The 24,463-nt window shown below is 38.0% G+C and overlaps 1 protein-coding gene across 2 annotated transcripts in view; it reads left to right on the forward strand.

The window, feature by feature from the left end:
- ascc3 (activating signal cointegrator 1 complex subunit 3) overlaps positions 1-24,463 on the forward strand; it is a 56,244-nt gene that overhangs the window by 28,405 nt on the left and 3,376 nt on the right. For both annotated transcript variants that reach the window (XM_086078232.1, XM_086078231.1), the window contains exons 20-39: positions 313-489; positions 594-819; positions 1,698-1,852; positions 2,700-2,798; positions 3,318-3,486; positions 4,918-5,138; positions 5,935-6,020; positions 6,773-6,939; positions 7,933-8,078; positions 9,228-9,348; positions 9,998-10,140; positions 10,673-10,810; positions 13,109-13,229; positions 14,192-14,324; positions 14,613-14,738; positions 15,372-15,483; positions 15,554-15,688; positions 18,635-18,859; positions 21,099-21,250; positions 22,530-22,680. In XM_086078232.1, the coding sequence (XP_085934358.1) occupies positions 313-489; positions 594-819; positions 1,698-1,852; positions 2,700-2,798; positions 3,318-3,486; positions 4,918-5,138; positions 5,935-6,020; positions 6,773-6,939; positions 7,933-8,078; positions 9,228-9,348; positions 9,998-10,140; positions 10,673-10,810; positions 13,109-13,229; positions 14,192-14,324; positions 14,613-14,738; positions 15,372-15,483; positions 15,554-15,688; positions 18,635-18,859; positions 21,099-21,250; positions 22,530-22,680 (3,003 nt within the window). The remainder of the gene's footprint in view (positions 1-312; positions 490-593; positions 820-1,697; positions 1,853-2,699; positions 2,799-3,317; positions 3,487-4,917; positions 5,139-5,934; positions 6,021-6,772; positions 6,940-7,932; positions 8,079-9,227; positions 9,349-9,997; positions 10,141-10,672; positions 10,811-13,108; positions 13,230-14,191; positions 14,325-14,612; positions 14,739-15,371; positions 15,484-15,553; positions 15,689-18,634; positions 18,860-21,098; positions 21,251-22,529; positions 22,681-24,463) is intronic.

Raw genomic sequence — 24,463 nt, forward strand, 5'->3', positions numbered from 1 at the left:
GTCTGTAATTTTACATGACACAAAACTGTAACAAGAAAAATCGCATTTACACCTGAGATAGGCGGCAATCACCCTCGCGACCGACAGCAATCACCCTTGAGCCAATCATGTCTTGTACCGGTCATCCCACAGTGGTTGCTCATGTCCTCATTAAACTGGACCCACAATAAACAATAGTTCTTTCTCCAAAATAATTCTCCCCTTTTTTGGAGGTCATCCATTAACCCCCGAACCTAAACAGTAGTGTCCCACTACAAGATTGGATGTGTCTTATGGTTCCCATGTTCTCATATTGGGGAATCATGCTGGCAGGTTCGTGAAGAAGAGATGGAGGAGCTGGAGCAGATGCTGTGTAACTACTGTGAGCTACCCGCATCAGGTGGAGTGGAAAACGGCTACGGCAAAGTTAACATTCTGTTGCAGACATACATAAGTCGTGGAGATGTTGACAGCTTCTCCCTCATCTCAGACCTTTCCTATGTTGCACAGGTAAGAAAAAAACTACTGGTATTCAAAGCGGGCAACAATATTAAAGATGATTTATTTTATTTATGATAAATTTCTGTTTTTCTTTCACTTTTGCCGCTTTTCAGAATGCTGCTCGAATTGTTAGGGCATTGTTTGAGATTGCTCTAAGAAAGCGTTGGCCAGCCATGACCTATCGGCTGCTCACACTCTGTAAAGCCATTGACAAGCGGCTTTGGGGCTTTGCCCACCCTCTTCGCCAGTTCTCCAACTTGAGCCACATTGTTCTGACTCGATTGGAGGAGAAGAAGCTCACTGTTGATAAACTGAAGGATATGAGGAAGGATGAAATTGGTAAAAAGACATTTTAAATGTAATCGTTTTTATTTTTTGGGTGTGCAACAGTCCAAATTTGCGAGAATGTTTATCTATTCCTGCCCACTTTAATTACTCAAAAATCCATAGACAGTAAATATTCAGCAATGACAAGCTACATATTCCAAATAATGACACATGTAACATTTATTAACATTTATATCAGACATGATCTGTCTACAGCAGGGTCACCAATGTGGTGCCCGTGGGCACCAGAGGGCCCTCAAGGGCCACATGAGCAGCATTCGGGCTACTCACCAGTGAGGGGAAATTGTAACTTTCTAGGAATGTTGTAGAATTGAGTGCGAACATTAGCAGAGATTTATAGAAAATTTTCTACGAATTATTCTACAAATATTGATATTTGTTTCCTAATTTAGACATTCTTAATGGTGAGTGTCTTCACATTAATGAATATCATTAATCATTAATAGTAATGCCGTACAATAATATTTATATTAAAGGTCATTTGAGCAAATTTGTTATTTCAGAAGTGTGGATCAAAGTGTTATCCCTACACATTAAACAGTACCTAGTTTCAAAAAGCGTGGTGGCATCCGATTTAAAGTGTTCTCTGGCATAATCACAACAGTTGAATCAAACAAGGGTGGACTCTGGGAGAAAATGATTTTTATGCATGCGGATAGTTCTTGCTAATATACAGTACTTAAAATCAAATTCAAAAAGGTGTTTTGTGATGTATTACTGGAAATAATTTCTTCAGTAATCAATGTCTAAGTGTGCAGTGTACCGCAAGTCAACTTAGCATAGGCACATGATGAACTTGGTTCCATTTGAGTATATTGTCTGTCTTCTTTGTCGTCTTAGTATGTTAATACCTGGTGTATTGTTTCCAGGCCACATGCTGCATCATGTGAACATCGGGTTCACAGTAAAACAGTGTGTCCATCAGATCCCTTCAATCACAATGGAGGCCAGTGTTCAACCAATCACAAGAACTGTCCTGCGTGTCCGTCTCATTGTCACACCTGACTTCCGTTGGAGTGATCAGGTAAATATGGTGGCCTGTGGTGAGGAATTTGAACAATGTTTTTTTTTTTTGTTTGTTTTTTTATTACAACTTTTACACAATTGTATTTGCTACGCATGATTAGCTGCTTGGTGATCCAATATATAACAAAAATAAACAATTAAACAAAACTAACAATTATCCAATTTCACTTCAATTGCCTGAAAAATATTTGGTAATGAGAAATATAACTTTATTCATCTATCAATGATAGTGACATGTTATGAAAGGCAGACCAATAGAATGCTCCTCCAATAAGATAGAAGAAGATGCAACCTTTTGCCATTCATACAACTGAATAGTAGCTTTGTGTTCAAATGAACAGGCCCTGATTTCAAAGCTACGGTTGTCAGTTTGTGAGTGAAGGGAGACAATAATTTAGTGGTGTCCCTTGAGATTTTTCCTGTGTAAAATGGGTGAGTGGAGTCAGTAAAGGTTGGGAAAACACTGGGTTAGAGGTCTAATTAATTGTTGGAAATTAATTATCTTGTTTGTTTGTATTATGCAGCAGTCCAGGTAATTCGATATGATCCCATACCTTTTCTTGCAACTGTACATTCAGAGACATTGGTACTTAAGGAATTATACTGTTGTTATGAATGAAAATCTGTTAGTTTTGTTAATGATGCTTGAATTCATTTTTAAATGTGGGCTAGTCATTTTTATTGGTTTTATCTGATTATTTTCCAATTTACCATTATTTCACTATTTTGGTACCCGCAAATCATCCATTCTGGTTCATCATTCAAAGGGATGACAACTACTGGTGATGCTTTGCCCCCGTCTAAGACAAAATCCAACATCTTTCTCCTTTCTGTCCATGGTTTAGGTACATGGGTCTGTGGGTGAGCCATGGTGGTTATGGGTGGAGGACCCAATCAATGATCACATCTACCACTCTGAGTATTTCCTCCTCCAGAAAAAGCAGGTTGGTTTTATGACACCACAAATTCTATTATATTATTACTTGTCTTCAACAACAAAAATAACAGCAAACAAAAATGATCACAACCTGAAGTTCAGTGATTCAGCATATATTTTTTTTAGTAGAGATCCGCTGTTTCAGCCAAGATTAATTGGAACTAAATATAATGTGATATTGTTAGCCTATGAAAGTCATTTTTAACCCACTATCAATAAAAAAAAATACAGTGTACGTGATAAAAGTTTATTTATTTATTCATTTATTTTAATTATTACTATTCCTTCATGCTTGTACCCAGGTTATGGTAATTACAAAGATTGAATTAAGGCAACCGAACTCTTTCTATTTGTTGAATTAATTGTGTATATATTTGTTTCTGGAAAACGCACCTTCTTATCCTCCCTATATAACTACCTTTGAACATTCTGCAAATCCATTGTCTACTGAAAATAGGATTTGAAGTGTGTATCAAGACTGCTTCTTTCTAAGAGAGAGTTTGTGTGTGTTCCTTATTTTATTCAGGTGGTAACAGAGGAACCCCAGCACATTGTGTTTACAATTCCCATCTTTGAACCCCTACCCTCTCAGTACTACATCAAAGCAGTGTCTGACCGTTGGCTTGGTGCCGAAGCCATCTGCATCATCAATTTCCAGAATCTTATCTTGCCTGAGCGACACCCTCCGCACACCGGTACATAATGTCCAGGGTTGGGAGGGTTACTTTTAGAATGTATTCCGTTACAGTTACAAGTTACCTGCTAAAAAATGTAGTTAGTAACGTAATCCAAGTACCATAATATTAAAGAAATGTAACGATTACTTTTGGATTACGCCAATACCAAGTATGCTCATGAAGTCAAAATAAAAATAAATATCACCACAATTTATGTTTCTATACAGTGCGCCCCTGCTATTTGCAGGTGATAGGGACCCGGGCAGCCTGCCAATAGTAAAAATCCTTGTATAATTGGCAACCATTTAAACGCATGTACAGTATTGATTGATTGATTGAAAGCCATATGCTGTTTTCCAACTGTTACTGAAAAGCACCTTACAGAAAGATAGATAGATGGATGGATAGATAGATAGATATCCAATGAATAGGGAGAAAAGGGACAAAAAATGCACGCATGCACTAATAATGCTATGAGGATGACCACACGTGACATTAACTGCAAAATGAACTTTTATCCCAGTCACGAGTTTAGCCATATTGTGTATGGTGAATTGGTGGGAGGGATATTTGTTCGGAAGACGTACAGTAACTCACATTATGTTGTAGCAGCAGATAGCAAGAAGTTCAGCGTAGCATGCCACAGGATCGACTCTCAGCTGAAACTTTTTCTTTGTTAAAGATAAATCAGTCCAAGTATGTTCCAAACCTTATATACCGGTCGCCACTTGCTTCCTCCTTTCACCCGGGAACCCTTTTAAACAGGCCGCGTGCCCTACACGTCAGCAAGTCTCTCTCTCTTGCTCACTCGCTCATTCTCTCTCTCTCTCTCTCTCTCTCTCTCTCTCTCTCTCTCTCTCTCCATCTCTCTCTCTCTCTCTCTCTCTCCATCTCTCTCTCTCTCTCTCGCCTGCTCTTTCTCTCTTTCTTGCTCGCTCCCATTGTAGGAATTGTAATCCCTCAAAATAATTTAATACATTTAATAAATGTACCTGTAATCGGATTATATGTTTTTTTTTCCTGTACTGTAACAGAATACAGTAAAAAAAAAATTGGGGTATTCTGATTACGTAATGGCGGTACATGTATTCCGTTACTCTCCAAGCCTGATTATGTCATACAGGAAATCTCATGAGAACCAGACGCTAACCAAATAATGTAATTTCTGTGAATGCTAAAGAGCAGACGTTTAACTCTGAAATGCTATGAAATTAGATGAATTGTTGAATTTACATTGTGAGAATCATTTAAGGATGAGGTAAAGTTGATATAAAAAGTGGATTTTTTTTTTTTATCCACCCTATCTTGTTTTTGTGATATATAAAAATTAGACCAAGATCAAGTTTGAAAATGTATTGGTTATGAACAACTGTACCTGATTTGAGTTTTTTTGTTTTTTTTGTTTCAAGAAATGTATCTTCCAATTTCCAAATTATATTTCCCTCACAGAGCTGTTGGACCTGCAGCCGCTGCCGGTGACAGCTTTGGGACATCGGGAGTATGAAAGCTTGTACAAGTTTACTCATTTCAACCCCATCCAGACACAGATCTTCCACACACTGTATCACACTGATACTAATGTGCTGCTGGGGGCACCAACGGGCTCTGGAAAAACCATAGCTGCTGAGATGGCCATGTTCAGAGTTTTCAACAAGTACCCAAGCTCTAAGGTTAGAAATGCAACTCTTGCTTCCAGTTTCAGTTTGTATGTATGTAGGCCTTTGTATGTATTGCCTTTATTTTTTTCTCTTTTTTTCTTCTTTTTTTAAATTGCCGGTGCTTTAATGATATCTCCAAATTCATTTTGGTTTAGGATACAGTATGTGTACATGTCACCTAAAGCAAATATTAGAATTAATACAGCTTTAATTATTTATTTTTAAATTAAGTTGTCTTGCAACTGCAACATTAACATACAATAAATACATAAAAACGGTTTACAGAAAAGGATGACGTTTTGAATAAATCACTAGTATAATATTAAACTTGTCTAGATTTATGATAGAACTATGAAACTGGTCTAGATTTATATAGCCTAAACAAATTGAAAATACAAAATACAAATACAAAAACAATTCTCCAAGGCTGTTAACGGAACTGTTAAGGTGGAGCTTACCAGTCTAGTACCGGGGTACCCATCCCTTTTCCTTCCTGAAAAGATACAGAATTATCTTTGTGAGTAATAATGATCAATAATTTTGCCTTTTTTCTGACATGTTGCGTACCAAGCCAGAAACTGAATTACAATTAGTTATGATTCTGGATTTTCTTCACTTTCAATTTGAAATAATGTTCTGTTTTTGAATAAGGGAATTGAAAAAAAAAAAAAAAAGGCTTATTTAATTAAATGAAAAAATGTTACATATTAATCAATTATTGACATAATCGTTAGTTGCAGCCATAAACTCAAATACATTTCACTCATTCAAAAATGTTTACAGTATATGTTTTTTGCTGTGATTTCAGGTGGTGTATATTGCCCCTCTTAAAGCTCTAGTCAGAGAGAGAATTGAGGACTGGAAAGTCAGGATAGAAGAGAAACTGGGCAAAAAGTGAGTTTGGCGAGATGAAGTTCACACAAACGTATACATAAATGATTCTATTATTGCTATATTGCAGGATGGGGTTCACATGCATGTTGCCAATTGTGTGTGTCTATAAACAATTAATGTGCATGCAGAGAATCACGATAATTAATGAAATGAGAAAAGTATTCATAATTGTAGATACTTGACTCTGTAACAAAGGCAAAGTAAATATTTTTTTTAACTTGGTAAACATTGTATCCTTTTTTCTTGTGTGTATAAGGTAGGGCTGCACGATATTGGAAAAACATGCGATATGCGCTATAGTTGTTAAATATCGATATTATTGCGATATTTAACATTTACCTAAATAAATAACATTTTTATCATCTAAAAAATGAATAACTTTTTTTCATGTGGCAAAATAAGCAAGCTCATTGTATTTTTAGTTAATGAATTGTAATTACCTTAGATATATGTTTAGCTATTGGATGGTGATGCACATTTAAGTTTGTGTCTGACTGGTCAAATTGAGGTAAAAGCAAAAAATTCCTTCCTTGCATATTGCATGGGCCAATATCGCAATATTGATATTTGTTTCGATATATTGCCCAGCCCTAGAATAAGTGTGTTAGAATAAAGTTTTTGTTTTGTTTTTAAAAGACAAAAGCATGTTCATGTTTATTATTTCCATGGTTTAATTTTATTGTAAGTTGTATCTAAGTTATATCCAATGTATGAGGGATCTAAATTGTTCTCTGTTCTATATCGATGTGTAGAGTGGTGGAACTGACAGGTGATGTGACCCCAGATATGAGAGCTATAGCACAGGCTGACCTCATTGTCACCACACCAGAGAAGTGGGATGGAGTAAGCAGAAGCTGGCAAAACAGAAGCTACGTTCAGAAAGTAGCAATCCTGATCATTGACGAAATCCACCTGCTTGGTATGTAAGGATGGTTTGGATTGATACTAATGACACCTGACTGATCTTCCAGTATTGTTTTATAGGTTGTTAATAATGATATTATGAATAACACAGTCATAGGAGGCCATTGTGTGGGTTCATTCAAGTGATATATTCAGAACTGGATACACATTGTATGTGAATAGTTAGTCAGCTAATGAGCTTTAAATCTACTGTTAAGCAGTATGGTCAATGAACCCCATCACGGCAGTTTATCAACACATTTGTCGTTAGTTTGTTGACAGCCTCCCTCTTATTCAGTCTCACACAGCAGCAAACAAAGTGAGTTTGCCACTGAACATCACCCCAGCTAGCTAGCTTAGCAATAGGATGCAGCTGATCCCCGCCGGAAACGAGGATTTATTATGTACAACACCAATAGGTGCCACAACCCAACCGGATTCTACCTTTGGTCGCAATGCAGAGCAGGATCGTATGTTAAAGTAAACCAGGTTATACTAAAAAAAAGAAAAACTGGTAGAAGTTTTATGATTTAAAAGCGACAACCCACCGGTGTGCTTTTATTCACTGTTATTCAATTGCACTGGATTCTTTTGTACAAGAAAAGTGGGCCAAACTCTTCTACTAAGACTCATCACCAGTTTAAACCCTTAATTTCAGTTACTGCTGCCAAGGATGGCACATCCAGTTATTGGTTCCAGGAGCCAATTACTTGTTCACTTGTTTGGATTTATTTTTCTCTTAAAAAATAAAATAATAATTTCATACATTTTATATTTACTTTGTGAAATATTAAAATTGGGGTGATAATCTGAAACGTTTGAGTGTAAAAAAAAAATATATATATATATATATATATATTTATCTACGGTATGTAAAAAAAAAGAATCAAAAGTTAGGAATAGGGCAAAAACTTATAATGTATGTGTACATTTTATTAGTTAAAACCGTAAACTTTAACTTTAATATCTTCACTCTACCGTGTCCTGACAACATTTTGTGTGATTATAGGGGAAGATAGAGGTCCAGTGTTGGAAGTCATTGTGTCAAGGACCAACTTCATCTCCTCCCACACTTCTAAAAGTGTTCGAGTTGTCGGTCTCTCCACTGCGCTGGCTAATGCGCGAGACCTTGCTGACTGGTTGGGAATCGTACAGGTAAGGAACCTGTGCTGAAAGGTCGGGGGTCAGCTAGGCCTCCTCTGCTGATCTAAAACTAAAACATGTTACATTAAATTATATGAGATTATTTTCAAAAGTCCATTCTCTCATTTCGTAGCAATGTTTTTGCCTGCACTGTTTCCATTTTCCAGTGTGTGTTGGATTTTTTCCATGTCATTCTATATAAATCTATAAACTAACGGTGGTGTTTCTTAACCCAATCTGATTTCAGCTTTATTAGCAAAACACACATGTAGCAATATACACACTAATACATTTAATAATAACCATCTCTAGTGAGTATTATGCATTTTATTAAAATTTTGTTTTTTTGTTATTTTATTTGATAAATGTTGATTCTGAACTGCTTCACATGATACACGTGACACAGTTGCGTGCTGTTGCATTGCATTTTTGTTTTGTATTTATAGTGTGATGTCAGTTTTTATGATCCCAGGTAGCATAGAAACTGTATTATTATTCAGACATTTAAGATTCATGGGAGTGTTTCATGAGTTTGTTTGTTTTTTAAATAATTAGTTTGCACTATAATCCAAAAGCAATGTCTGATTTTCATTGGTTAAAATTGTAATAACATTTTTATTTATGACGTTTTTCAGATTCAAGTTATTTTTGTGCCCACGCTTGTTTTTTGTTTCATTAACAGAGGGGTTGCTACCAGTTTGTCCATGTGTGGAGATGAGTCTTTAGTCCGGCCACAAGATGGGGTTATTGCCCATGCTTGTACTCCTTGAGCCTGCTTTACTTTTTGCTTTCTGTAATGGGAGGGCTGATTTGCAACTCATTGTCCAATTCTTTATTAGTGCATTTGAAATACACAATGCACACAAAGACAGAACATGTTAGTAACGGCATCCTAAATCACAATTTGATTTCAATGTTGTTGACACGGCGCTGCTGCACACCACCACAATCACATTAAAATCCATCACCACCATAAAGCTTTCAGACTTTATAGCACCAGTCCGGCAGCTATTTGTGCCTCGCCTTCTCAATGACAGTGATAGAAACCTCACATTACTACCAGATGGGGCTTTGTAATACCAGCTGCTCACATGATACTTTATGCATTCTGTTTTTCCCTTTCCGCTTTTCTCCACACCCTTCTTGTCTTTTGTCTGACAGGTGGGCTTGTTTAACTTCCGTCCTTCTGTTCGCCCTGTACCGCTGGAGGTTCACATTCATGGGTTTCCGGGACAACACTACTGCCCCCGCATGGCCACCATGAACAAACCCACCTTTCAAGGTATATCTGAAGGGACCTGAAATTGCATTGTTTAGTTCATATCATACACTCTTGACAATTTTCATTTAACTGCCATAGTAGGATTAATGCTAATATCAAACAAAACAAATCAGAATGTCACTAATGAAAATACATTTTCATTGTATTTTTTGTTTTAATTTAACTCGTTCACTCCCAGCCATTTTCACTGAAGCAACCCCGGCTGTTTTACTGGATTTTAACTGATTTTGCAAGGTCCACAGACTATTCTATTCTATTGCTATAAAACATGGAACCTACCACAAGAAATATTAGAGTCTCTTCTTTTATCAGGAAAAAACAGTATGTTTGTATCTGTTTCAGTTTTGCAACAATTAGCATTAGAATATAGCTAAGTTTCATCATTATTCACAAACCTGTTGAAATCACTGAGGAAAAGAGCTTGTTGCAAAATGGTCCTGGCTGATCTCTTGTACTCTGCTCCCACCTTCTGGCCATTTTTTGGATATAACTACCATAGGTTTAAGCGACCTCTTCATGTCAGAAGCTCAATCAAAACCTTCTGTATGCTCTAGCATGAAAAAACTTTTTTTTTTTTAACTTATTTATACGTTTTTGTGTTTCAATGAGTTAATTATCTTTAACATACTTGGTGTGCTCATCTTCACAGCAATACGTAGTCACTCTCCAGCTAAGCCAGTGCTGATCTTTGTCTCATCTCGACGTCAAACCCGACTCACAGCCTTGGACCTCATTGCATACCTGGCGACAGAAGACAACCCCAAACAGTGGCTGCATCAGGACGAGAGAGAAGTACTGTGTATTACCACCAAGCGGCTCATTTACATCACTATTGATTTCACAGTTTATACATACATGCATTGTACAATTCCCCAGGAATATTTTCTGTGCTAAAAAAAAAGTCCGAAATAATCCACCGTTGGAAGTGAATTATGGTCTTGAACATCTGCAGAAATAAAATGTTTGGGAGATTTGGTCAGTTCAGCATCTGTATAGTTACACTGTAGTTATGGTTTCCCTTGACTGGAAAAAATATTTACACAATAATAAAAATAGAATACATATACTGTTGTTTGCCCTTGACTAGGTTTCATGTTAGCCCAAAACGTTAAATCTCCTTAGTACGTGTCAAAGAAAGAGATCTCAGACACATGATGTTCAAATGAGCTGAGATCAATTGTCTTTGCCCCTCTTCTTTATAAGTACATTGAAAGCAAAGTTGACAGGCACTTGCAATTAGACTAACATTGTCTTTGGTTATTTAAAGACACCAAAATAGAATTCTAATTCTGATTTATGTGACTTTCTTTTGGGCTGTCTGTAGATTGAGGACATCATTGCCACAGTGCGGGATTCTAACTTGAAGCTAACTTTGGCATTTGGAATCGGGATGCATCACGCTGGCCTGCATGAACGAGACAGAAAGACTGTGGAAGAACTGTTTGTCAACTGCAAGATCCAGGTACAATCTTGCTGTATTTCTACGGCTGCTTTGTCCTGGTCTCCTGCCACAGGGCTTCTTTGCCAGTCACCTCAACCAGAAGGGAGTATTTATTTTTTTATTTTTTTATTTTTATTTTTTATTTTTTTTTTTATTTTAAGAGCTCAGTATTGTTCATTCGGAAATGTCATCATCATTGCTCTTTTATTATTATTATTATTTTTTTATTATTTTTTTTTTATATATATTTATTTATTTTATTTTATTTTTTGTGTGTGTGTGTGGGTGAGTATGTGTATTTGCGTGCGTGCGTGCGTGTATTTGTTAGCTCACCAGAAAACCTATTAGAAAAAATCTCATACCGTTCACCTAAACCGAACACCAGGAGACCCGAGGGGACCAAAGAAAACCAAGGAAGGTGAAATCCAGCACCGACCAGACACCCCCCACCAGAACTCCTCCCCAGCCCAAGAAACATCCAGACCCCAACAAATCCAAAAAACATAAAATCAGGGAGGCCTCAAGAGACCAAAAGAGAGACCGAGAAAAGGAAGGAAGGACAGACGAAGCCGCGTGAGATCCGCAGACACCAGCCTCCACCGATTCAATAACCTGAGGAGGAAACAGATTGTGTCTGAGTTTCGGTAGATGCTGGTGTGGTGGATCTGGCATGCATGAAAATCTCCACCAAAGAGGGGAGCCGTCGACCCCCGCCGGAACAGAGCAAGCGCAACACCTCAGGGCCCCCCAGGCCGCGGCAGCGCCAAAGGACGACCCCCGGGCCCCGCCAGGGCCACCGGCCGGAGAGCAAACCCAGGAGCAGGAGCGCCCCCCGCCCCAACACGGCCCGCGCCCCCGGCCCAACGCAGCAGGACGGGGCACTGCAGGCCCACCAGGCACCCCACCGGCCCCCAACCCCCGCCCCAGCCGCCCCCACGTCCCCAATCCCCCAGACACCCCCCCACCCCCAGCACCCCCCCACCACCGCCCACCCCGACCAACCGGCAGCCCCCCAACCCCCGACCCCCAGCCCCCGGGGACCACCCGCACCCAGGCACCGGCGCCGAAAAGGGGCCGGACAGCGGAGCGGAGAGGGCAGCCGCGCCCACCCCACCCCCCGCCGTGTGGAAGGACGGAACACCGGGGGCAGTAGGGGGAGATGGGGGCACCGAAGGGCGGCCGACACCCCCGAACCCCAGGCCCAGCGGGGGAAGGCCCCGGTCGTCACCCCAGCGTTCTTTGTGAAAATTAACCCCTGTTACTGAGTCCGCCAGCTCGCCGACTGGCGAACTCTACTCCTAAACCGTGAATGTGACCCCACCCAGTGTATATACAAGTGTGTGTGTGTGGTGCATTAAAATTAGGAGCAGGTGAACCAGAGCCGATGGAAATGATATTCCCACGCTCCGATCCACCCGCCACCCAAGCATGTTACTGAGTGTATGTGGTGCATTAAAAAAAATAGAACCAGAAATAGAGCCAGAAGGGAGTATTTTGTCCTGCTTTGCCGAAAGAGGAAGTTGTTTGCTCATAAACCTTCCTATGCATGATTTGCATCTTCTCGTGTAACCGATGCACTTTTCTTCCTGAAGTTTTTTGTGACCAGTAGTTTATGATACCTTCACTTCACTCCTGCCCACTATATGTTGTTGCTAACGATTTGTATAGATGTTTTAATGGACTATATGCCACGGAGAAAGCGGAATTTTCGGGTTTTCACTCATCAACTTTGTTTCAGTTTCCGGTTTGCGACGTGTGGGCTGCGTTCCAGTACTTGCGCTTCCATCTTTGTGCCCCTCGGTTGCGCGTTTCCGTCGACTGATGCGAGGCTACGAGTGTGTAGTGTCTGTCTCAGTGTCCGAAGCATTTCAGATAACTGAGACGCCCTCCCGCCGATGAGCGGGGAGCGCACGGTTGGGCGGCGGAGGGGAAGGGGTGTGAGTGTTGGAACGCGGCCAGCAGTGGCCGGAAACCCAGAAATGGGAAGTCCGTGGTATCCACCCCACACATTTGAGTGAAGACATACAGTACCATTTGTTTGAATCAGCAATGTAATAGGACACACCTGGACAGCCAAGCACATCTGTCACCCACATATTGCAATGCTCTTACTCAAAGGAAAAAGGGGTGGAGTCAAACACAAAATGTACCTCATTTTTGTGTATAACATCCTTGTGTAAATGCATAGAAATAAAAGCTAAAATATCATAGCCATCTTTTGTCACACTTAAATATCATCAAGAGGGGAATGTATTTATTTTATTTGAAATTGGCAGGGTTTAACGATTGTCAACTGATCACTGTTGTGTGTATTCTCAGGTTTTGATTGCCACAAGTACTCTGGCTTGGGGAGTAAACTTCCCTGCTCATCTGGTGGTTGTCAAAGGAACTGAATACTATGATGGAAAAACCAGACGCTATGTGGACTACCCCATTACAGGTACAAATTCGTTGTGCATAAAGTTCTGAAGTACTCGAGTTAAAAAAAAAAAAAGGATAATGGTGGGCCATGAAAAAGCGTGAGTAGTGTAGTTTGTTTTGTAAATCTTTGAGACACTAATTTTGGAATAGTTCTTGTTACGCATTTTAGGACAAAAATGTATAATGTTAAACATATATAATGTTATGTTGTGTGTAATGTTAAACAAAATTGCAGTACACTCTTCACATTTTTTATTTTTACAGGTGTTTTTTAAATTATTATTATTATTATTTTGCCGTAATGTACTTATATCTATTGGAGAATATTGGTGCCACACTGAATTTTTTGCCAATGCAAAAGGGGCATTTCGGGGGAAATTAATTATTTACACATTGTACGAAACACATTTATGTGATTGATGTTATTGAAAATGAATGCTAATTTAATTTCCCTGGTCAAAAGTTAGTGAAACATGGACCATCTTGACCATCTCCATTTCTCTTCCTATCTGCATCATGGTAAAACAATTAAAAACCCTTGCCTGAAGCCATTCAACTGTAGTTTAACAGCCCCGATGGCAGTTGTTAACTTGGGCCACAGCCACAATGCAGTATGGAATTCTTTGAATTTGAAGTTTTAAGCCAGATGCCCTTCCTGACACAACTGCATTTGCTTACTGGGGCCCCCGTAGGGTTGCATTATTTTTTCTCTATTTGGCCTATTCAAAAAATAAAAATAAAATAAAAAATACAACAAATTCAGACAAAGTCTTTCTTAAAGCCAGAAGGTTGACATCAGAATCAACATAGAGAATTCTGGAACTTCCGTTATTTTTCCTTTTTTTCCCCAGAATTATTCCTTAATTTTTACCATTAGTTGCAAACAATTCTGATTTGGAATAAGCAACTGTAATATTGTGTACAGCACATGAAATCTAAAATATAGACCTGCAGTCAATATTATTTAATATTTTTCTGTAGATGTTCTGCAGATGATGGGGCGAGCCGGTCGGCCTCAGTTTGATGACCAGGGCAAAGCGGTCATTCTTGTCCACGACATCAAAAAAGATTTCTACAAGAAATTCCTCTATGAGCCTTTCCCTGTTGAGTCCAGGTGAGTGCAAGAAGGGATATCGAAGTCTTAGCGTTTCCTTCAACAATTTAAGAAAAGAAGGCTGAAATAAAAATGTTTAAGTAATTATTTTTTCCATGTTTAATGAAGTTGTTATTGTTATCTATATCTATCCTGTGAATGACTTTCGGCATGGAGTAGGGCGTTTGATGTAAATGCTTTATATAACAGGTTATAAGGCCTTCATTTTTATTTTTTTATTTTTTTTTATTACCGTCATTATAATTTTGTAATGATTCATGTAAAAGTGAGTGATTGTTGTATCCTCAGCCTCCTCAGTGTGCTGTCAGACCATTTGAATGCAGAGATAGCTGCAGGGACCGTCTCTTCCAAGCAAGATGCAATGGACTACATCACTTGGACTTACTTTTTCAGACGGCTGGTGATGAACCCCAGGTTAGGTTTGCTGTGACACGCGTTAACAGTTAACTACTTCATCTTAAAGAAGAATCAGGATTTGATAATGAACTTAGAAACACAACGTGTGATCCTACAGTACTTTTTACGTTACATACTGAAGTTATTTTCCATTTAGAATTGCTCTATGTTTTGTACCTAATGGCTTTTAATAAAGAGTCTGGTATTATTTTCTCTTTCATTTGGCACATCCAGCGCAATCCGGACCTGGTGAAAATTGTCTTTGATTATACTTTGGCGAAGCCTCATGTGGTAACTCTTAAATGGCTCTGCCAAATATGGAACCTATTTACAACACAGTTTGATAGTGTAATCTGGGAGTCGTTTTCTGTTTAGACTGGTCATTTTCCTTTCGGATGGCTATTATTTTCTTCTGTAAAGTGTATACAGACGTGTTTCCAGTAGTATAATTTTTTAATGCTCACCCAGTGTCAGACTTGTTACAGAGTAAAATTACCCTTCACACATCTAAGGGTTCTATTCTGTACATGCCTTTTTAATATGTTTAATAGATGAGGGATAAAATGTTAAAACAAAAGAAAGAAATAGACATAGTTGTTATCATAAAATATTATATAAAACTGACTTCAAAATGGTTTTGTCTGTGTTCAGTTATTACAGCTTGGAAGACATCAGCAATGATTCTGTTAACAAATACCTCTCCAATCTGGTGGAAAGGAGCCTACGAGACTTGGAGTGCTCCTACTGCATTGAAATAAAAGAGGTGTGTCCTTTTGTTAAATACTTTTGTCTGAATTTTCTGTTGAACTTGTGACATTTCTATGCTTGTGAAGGATGACCGGTCGATTGAGCCTTTGCCGTATGGTCGCATTGTGTCATATTACTACCTGAAGCATCAGACCATCCGCTTGTTTAAAGAAAGACTGAGGGGGGAACTTCCCATCCACGAGATTCTTTCCATTCTGACTGTGAGTATTCACATACGGCATCCATATTTGTTTGTCTGTTTTTATGATAGCAGAATACTTTCTGGCAACAAAATAATTTCAAGACATTAGTTGAACAGGGTTCAACTAGTTGCCTTCTGTGGTGGGTGCACTGGTTTGGGGTCAGTTAGTCATAATTAGTTACGTACTCTAACTCTCAACAACATTTATTGACATATACTATAATCCCAATGAATGCCACCAATAACGTCAATTGACGTCAACTACAGGGTTTTTTTCTCAATGGGCAGTGCAACGTCTTGTGCAGCGCTGCTTTGTAAAAGGGGGTTGTGAAAATACACAAACAGCCACTAACTATGGCCAGCAGATGGCACCATTGTATCTCTTTTCAATGGGCCCTCGGGTATCAAACTACATGAAAACATGGCGGATCTGTTTTCAAGCATGACATGAATGATCAAAGCATTTGTCACATTAAATCAAACTCACAGAGCGTCACTAAACAAAAAATATTAGTGTAAAAGTCATTGTTGTGCAGAAAATGTATCTTGTTTTCTCCTTATTTTTCCCATTTTTGCTTGATGTCACTCAAATTACCCATTTTCAAATGGTGATTACTAAAGAATGGAATAAGGTAGAAACATATTTTTTCTAATGAAATAATGGAATCCAATCTTTCATATGGTATCCACCATGTTAATGTAATCATAGCACACAATATTCTGTTTTCCTTGAAATATGAGTGAAAATGCTTGAAATCGGCTGGCACTGTAGGGGATGTTTTTTGGATAACGTTTGGCAGTAAAAGAGCTAATTATAACAACAAAAATAGAAAATGAATTCTTTGTTGTTTTGGGTAATGGTTCATTCTAATTTCAAATGAGAAATTATGCAACAGATTACGGTAAATATTTTGTGAACTGCCTATTTCCAAAACATTTTCTGTAAGCGAGCCGTTCTAAACTTAGCCAAATTTAGCGTAATTCTCTGCCCATGACTTGGAAGCTAGGCTTCCATTTTCAGGAAATCCAGCCACCAAACTGGAAGGAAGCACTATCATATTAAAGCAAAAAGTTAAAATGAGCTGTAGTGTTAGCACAGATTACGCATCGCGTGGCACAATGTTAAATACGATCCTGCATGTAGCAGCTCATCTCCGATTGACAGAGGAACAAGGCAGGAGGGGGGAGAAATATTTTGGAGAAATGAGATGATGCTAATCGATCTCCTCATTTCATGGAGATGTCTACTAAAGATGACATCGCGCCAGTGCCGTATAGGTCTGAAGTGTGCAGATGAGTGTTCATACTGAAGGTTATACTGTCTCGAATATAAAAAGTTTATTTTCAGACTGAGTTGCTTGAGAAACAAGTAGCCACTAAGTCCCAACACTTTAACGCCGCCCCAGGTCTTATTGGTAGCAAATGCACACTTTGCATTGGCTCTACCAGAACCGCCCCCCGTAAATGTGTTAAGTGTGCTGTAATTAATTATCCTACAAGACGTTTCATTTGTGTGAACGGGGCCTAAAGCAGCAGCAAACCAACCCCCATGGCTCCTACCCCCTCCTGCCTACAAGCTGCACCACAATAGTGAAGTTTGTCAACCTGCTGCTCCACTTACTTTTTATAGGTGTCAATTCTTTTTTTTGAAATACGAATGCCAATCTTGACTTGTTTGTAATGTCTTAAAGCATGTTTATTGAACAATTTTCAGACTTCAAATTTCTAATGCAAAGGTGCGGCTTATCCATCAGATCTCAGGGAGGCGCACTATAAAAGAAGCACAAGAGCATCAGACAGAGCAAAACAAACCAAATGAGCCCAAATGCAGTAGGAGAGACAGAACAAGAGCGAGACAATTTGCACCTTCATTGTGCAAAATAAGTAGCAGGAACCTGGTGCAGTAACATTAAAAACACCTGCGGCTTACAGTCGAGTGCGGCTTATATGTGTAGTAGTATTCCCCAAATTTAGCTAGTGCGGCTTCTAGTCAGGTGCACATTGTTGTCCAGAAATTACTGTACAATTTGTTTTCCTGTACAAAACGGAACACAAAAGTGCTTTTTTTTTCTTTTTTTGCAATTTAAGTCATCAATCAAGTGAACTTGTTTATAATTTGCAAATCAAATACATTATATGTCTGAGGCACAATCAAAATAAAAACTGAGAAGAATGTGAATATTCATATTTGTGTTGCTGTTGTCTGGAGTTTACATTCTTATGTCAACTATTCTATTTTTTTTTTACACAATCCATAAAAATGATTCAGCTGTATGTTTATTCCTGTCACACTTTCTTGTTGCAATCATTACTTCAATGCTGAAGTGCCATTTTTCTATTCTGGTGACAGTGAAGTAATGTTGCTGCTGCTTATGTTTGCTTAGCAAAGTTAAATGGTATTTTATTTTTTCAGAACATTCATTTACAGACCCAAGACGGAAAATAAATAATTCATTAATGATTCCTTTTTATCACTCACACGAGCAACCTTGACTTGGCTATGGTCATTTTTCAGCTCCTTGATTTTGAGACTGACTTTGAGCAGTGATTGATGGTACATGAACACTCCTGGAACTGCGGGATGATGACTGCAAGGCAATCACAGCCTGTTGATGGGACTATATTAGCCAAAGTTAAACTGGAGGGAATTAGTGAAGGTGTGCGTGTGTGCGCATCTTTACAACAAGAATACTGGAAACGAGATCAAGCACAAAGATAGCGAAGAACCTTGAGCTTTACTTTAAATATTTTCTGTTGTGTTTTCCAGTGAATTTCCTCAATTATTACAAACAAATATTTCCAATGTAGTAGGCCTTGTGGATTAGTAGAAATACATGATAGGTTCTTATATATATATATCTCATGTTATTCTTCAAATAGGAAAACATAATAATAAATAAATTAGGCTGCTTTTATTAAAAAAAAATTTTTTAAAGACAGCCTGTTCTATCTCTGTTTGATACAGGATGCGGAAGAATATTCCGAGATCCCTGTGAGACACAATGAAGACCAACTCAACAGCAGCCTGGCTCAACAGCTCCCCCTGAAGGTCAACCCCCACTCCTATGACAGTGCCCATACTAAAACCCACTTATTGCTTCAGGCTCACTTCAGCCATGCCCAGTTACCATGCAGCGACTACTCAACTGATACCAAAACCGTTCTGGACAACGCCATCCGAATCTGTCAGGTATGTTGCTGGGACCTTTACATAGAGCATAACCTACTTAGGTGTCAGAATCACACAATAAATCATGTTTGATGACTGCCTGTATGGTGGATTAAAAATGCCAAAATACATAAATAAATATACGTGAATATAAAAACGGATATAAAAATATATAATTCAAAAATATTTCAAATAATAAAAATAAAAAATCTGGTATTTCTTTACAGCTCTCTCATGAACATAAACATGAAATATCCATCTAATCTCACCTTCCCAATTGCTTGTTCTTCTTCAACCATAGACATGTTTCGGAATTTCATGGTGATTCCACCTGTAAACAGTAAAAAGTGTAAATGCACTAGTCCACAAGGTTGAAGGAAATACGATGGGTATTAGAGAGCAGACGGGGCGATGTGCTGCCATGGCCATTGATGTTGCTGATTCCTGTGCATATTGGAGCTGTTCCAATATTTTGCTCAGTAGTCGAGCCAAGGAATCCGAGGGTAATGGCGGCGTTCTGTAGATGAGTGGCTACAAAGGGGATTTAGTGAATGATTCAATGTGTGGCTGTAATAAGTCGGCGGAGTCCAGGATTACACTCGGGCTGTTTACTTGTTGGGATTGGCCAGAGTAGTGAGTAAAGCTAGGATTTGTTTCTCCGTCTCCACTTGGGATTGGAAATTGTGCATACGGTGCCTCCAAAAAGTATTTGTCCCCTTTCTCATTATGTATTTTGAAATGTGTATTTTTTTCTCATCTGTATCACTCTAAAATGTTACAGAACATTTGTGTGACGTATCACAGACAACCAAAATACTGTAGTAATATTAACAAAATACTATTCATAAGTTGATGTTGAAATCATTATTTTGATGCAATGTCTGATTTCCATTGTTTATATTTAATTTCATATTAATTAGGGGTGTCAAAATTAGCGCGTTAATTTTGAGCTAATTTAAAGTTCCTTTAACGGCACAAATTTTTTAAACGTGCGATTAATGACTGCCCCTTACTTGGAAAGCCTGTACTGGGGGAATTCCAGTCACAACGCAGCAGACACGTCCATGTCAAAATTTAGCAGTAAGAAATTTAATAATAATGCATATATTTGTGGAGACTGGGGTCAAGTTATATTTTACAATTTTTAAATGTAAAAACTTCATAAGTTACTTCATGTTAAAGATTAGATAGCTCTTAACTCATTCCCAACAATTTTCACTGAAGCAACCCCCTTCGCTCCCGACTGTTTTACTGGGTTTTGATTGATTTTGAAAGGTCCACAGAATATTCTGTTCTATTTTTATAAAAATTTGGAACTTACCAAAAGAAAGATTAAAGGTACATTTCTATCTGTATCTGTTTTGCAGCAATTACCATTAGAATATAGACAAGTTTAATCATTATTCACAAATCTGTTTAGAACTGTGGGTAAATTAGCTTGTTTGCAAAATGGCCCTGGTTGATTTATTCTACTCTGCTGCCACCTGCTGGCCGTTTTTGTAATTACTACCATTGCTTCACTTGTTCTCTGCAGTTCAGAGGCTGTATCAAAGCCTTCTAGCATAAATAAAAAACATAAAAACGTATAAATATGTCTTTGAGACACTTAACATAGCTAAAGGTTTTGGGAGAAAATTAGTTAAAATGAAAAGAAAAAGGCACTGAGCTGTCACCAATGTCTTACAAATGCAATTATGCAGTCTAGTGGCAGAAAAATGACCTTATTTACAAATCAATATCATACTCGTTTTTTTACAGTACAGTACATCGTTTTAATTATAACTCAAGTTTATGAATTATTATGAAATTACTGTATCATTGACTAAAAGATGCAGCCATATTTCTTTTAGTTTAACATTTTTTCCACTTTTATGTTAGCAAGAGTATGAAAATCTAGACAAAAATATTTTATTGTACATTTTATTTTACATTTAGAACAGATATAAAATTTGCGATAAATCGTGAGTTAACTATGGTGGTGTGATAGATATCGCATCAATAATGAAAGAATACTGTATGAACACATAAAGCCTCATCAAAGTTGTAGCAACAAGAGAGGAATGTCAAAATTGCCAATTTTTAGCATTATTTTTTTTTTCGTAAATATAGATTACCTTAACAACTAGAGCCCATTTGGCTGGAAAAAAGTTGTGTCATTTTCAGATTCAACAACATCAAAATAACCTAAAACCATTTACACTTTCTTGGCACCAAAATACGTGTTAAAATGATACGATGCTGTCTTGTCTTGTCTACTCAGGCCTTGCTTGATGTAGCAGCAAATGAGGGCTGGCTTGTTACAGCTTTAAGTATCTGCAACCTGGTGCAGATGATTGTGCAAGGCCGCTGGCTGCATGATTCTTCGCTACTGACCCTGCCACATGTCGAGCAACAGGACCTTTACTTGTTCAGGTAAGCATTACATTCAGTAACATATATATATATATATATATATATATATATATATATATATATATATATATATATATATATATATATATATATATATATATATATATATATATATATATATATATATATATATCTATCTGAACTTTAATCACTTGGCTTCATGGTTTATCATTTTTTGTTGGGCATTTTTTTACATTTATCTCATTTCGGCAAACATTTTGATTATGTTGTGGCATGACATGTATTTTTTTTTGTCTTTATTCTTACATGTCCTTTTTTTTTTTTTACAGACCACGGCAACTCGTTTAGCTTCCGTATGAGTAAAAGCGCCAAACTGGCAGGTTTTTACTTTACATATATTATTTCTGCTCTGTGGTAGCAATGTCATTATTTGAAAATAATTGATTTTAGATTATGCACTATTATTTCTGCATTATTGTAATGTTATCATGGACTGATGTCTGCTGTTAATAATTAGCCTATATAAATGCCCTCTAATTGCCCATACAAAGACATGGCACAGTGGCCTTCTGTGCGTACAAATCTTAAATGAAAGCTGTTGCCTCAGTAACTCATTTGTTCCCAAAAACATATAAAAACACTACAGTATTTTAAATATTGCCATGGTCCCAAAAACTTATATATATAGCCTCTGACCTGAAGCGGTTGCTTAAAGCAATGGTAGTTATTACAAAAAACGGCCAGCAGATGACAACAGAGTATAAGAGATCAACCAGGGCCATGTTGGAAAAAAAGCTCATTTGCCTACAGTGCTAAACAGAAACGATACAGATACAAATGTACTTGTTATTCCTGATGAAAGAAGAGACTCTAATCTTTCTTTTGGTAGGTTCCATGTTTTTATAGCAACACAATATTCTGTGTAACACAGCCGGGAGCAGAGGGGGTTGCTTCTGTGAAAATGGCTGGGAGTGAATTGGTTGACTTCATTATAATGATGTCGATATAATTGGAGTTTAAATGCCATAATTATATTACTTTTAGATAAAAATACATTATCAAACATTGTTTTTGCTCAACCATTCCTTCAAATGTGCGTTGATGTTCTCCTGTTGAGAACAACATTGATGAAGGGCACAAAAAAGTGCCTCCAAACTTAAAGAACGCTTTTTCACTAAACTGAACAAACATTGCAAACAAATACCAATTTCTTGTTTCTTTCTTTTTAAGGATTTTGTGAAAAGGAATTTTAGGAAAAACAAGAGGCATGAGGCCTTTTGTCCTTAAAAACTTTAACATTCTGCTTGATCGAATTTAGGAAATGGTCAAACCAGAAGGGGAGAGGAAACGCAGGATGCTACAATGGACCAATTGAAGGGCTTCCTGAGTTGATGGCTACTTGCAGTGGAAAGGAAAACATTTTTGCAGCAATTGTCGGCCATAATTTCGCTTCAAGCCAAGTTACTCAGGTAAAATTTGTTTATAATGTATCCATTTTTACCCTGATCAAAAAGGATATCTATTTTTTTAATAAGCATGTGGTGTTTACATTACAATAGGTTGAGCAAACGTCTTCTTTTGTCTACCTTTTTACTTTCTGGCTATCCAGACGGGTTTTATAAATTCATGAAAATGTCCGGTTTACATTGTGCGGCAAAAGCAAAGCAGAGGATTCAGGTACGAGGGCGGCGTGGCTCAGTGGTAGAGTGGTCGACCTGCAACCCTGAGATTTTGGGTTTGATCCCAGGCCAGTGTGACCATGTCGAAGTATCCTTGAGCAAGATACTGAATGCTCCTGATGCTGTGTCATCAGTTGGTGACTGAGTATTCAAAATGAAAAATGAAAACTGCCCATCATACTGCTCAGTGGTGCATTTGGTAAATTGCTTTGTCCAGTAACCAGGAGGTTGCAGGTTTGAATCCCACCTCCAACTGTACATTGCAAATATATCCTATGGCAATTATGCTAAGGGATATAAATGTATACCAACTGACTATCATAGTTCCACTTTTCCATCTAAATGAATGGAGGGTACTGCATGCCTAGGTGGTGCTTTTGCTATTTTTTTCATTTGATATCATTAATTCCACTTTTCCAACTAAATGAATGGAGGGTACTTTCACATAACACTTTTCCACTAGTAGGGATGTTTGATACCACTTTTTTTTCAGACTGATACCAGTACGAGTGCTCAACGTTTGAGCAGTCGCTGAAAACCAATGCCACTGTTACTTTGAAAAAACAATGACAGACCATTTTCAAGAAAGACAACAATATCGACTTTTTCCTTAAACCAACATGAATTTAAATGCAATTTTCTTTTCTGCTAATTTCTAGTTTCTGATCTTAAAACGGTATTGGCCGCTGTGCGTACCGATACCTTGAAATGAGGCTGGGGATCGGCCGATATGATGGCTGTTGTAACTTGGAGAACAACCAAGAGCAATAATTAGGATTTTGAGCCTTGGATAAGTTGTACGTATTAAAAAAAGAATGAATAATTTTGGAACTTTTTGTCAAAATGTAAATGCAAATGAACGTCTCTTAACCCAACAATGGTGACTGAATTTCCCAACTATGGGATCAATAAAGTTTTAGCTTATTTTATCTACTTTTGTTTCATTTCCTGCTAAATTATATCCATTGATCCACCCATGTTGCAAAAATTAACGCCTCGCGGGTTCAAGTGTTCTTTTATATTATTTATTATTCACAAGTAATACTTTGTAATTTTCACATAATTCTTTCAATTGACTTCATGAGCATTCAGCTTTCAGCATTCCCACGCAATTTCTGCAGAAATTGCTCTCAGTCTAGTTAGTTATTGAAGTGAGACCGTACAGTACTTGAAGATTGAGTTTTTAATAGTTACCAATACCATGCAAGAGATGATATTAAACTCTTGCACACCATTAGCAATGACATGCCATGAGCAGTCTTGCCATTGCGACCCCAGATACCTCCAGGATCCCCAATTACAGCTCCACTGATGGGGTTTACTGCTCCAATCTAAGTGCTAATTGCAGCAGTAATGAGAGTGAGCAGGCACTGCGGCAGGCTCTGCGGCTTCACCCAATCAGTGGACCCGCTTCCATCCTTCCCCACCTTTCCTCCCCTCATCACCCCTGCCCTCCCACAGTAGGCTGGCCTCGCTAATTAAATAATTAGATGTGCAGCAGTGTTCCTGTCTGGTTTGCTCAGAGCGCGCAATCCTCACATAAATAGCCTTTTGGCTTTCTCACCCAAGCTCC

Source organism: Leptonotus elevatus, chromosome 6 (assembly GCF_054856555.1).
Source record: "Leptonotus elevatus isolate MCC_2025b chromosome 6, RoL_Lele_1.0, whole genome shotgun sequence".
NCBI lineage: Eukaryota > Metazoa > Chordata > Actinopteri > Syngnathiformes > Syngnathidae > Leptonotus > Leptonotus elevatus.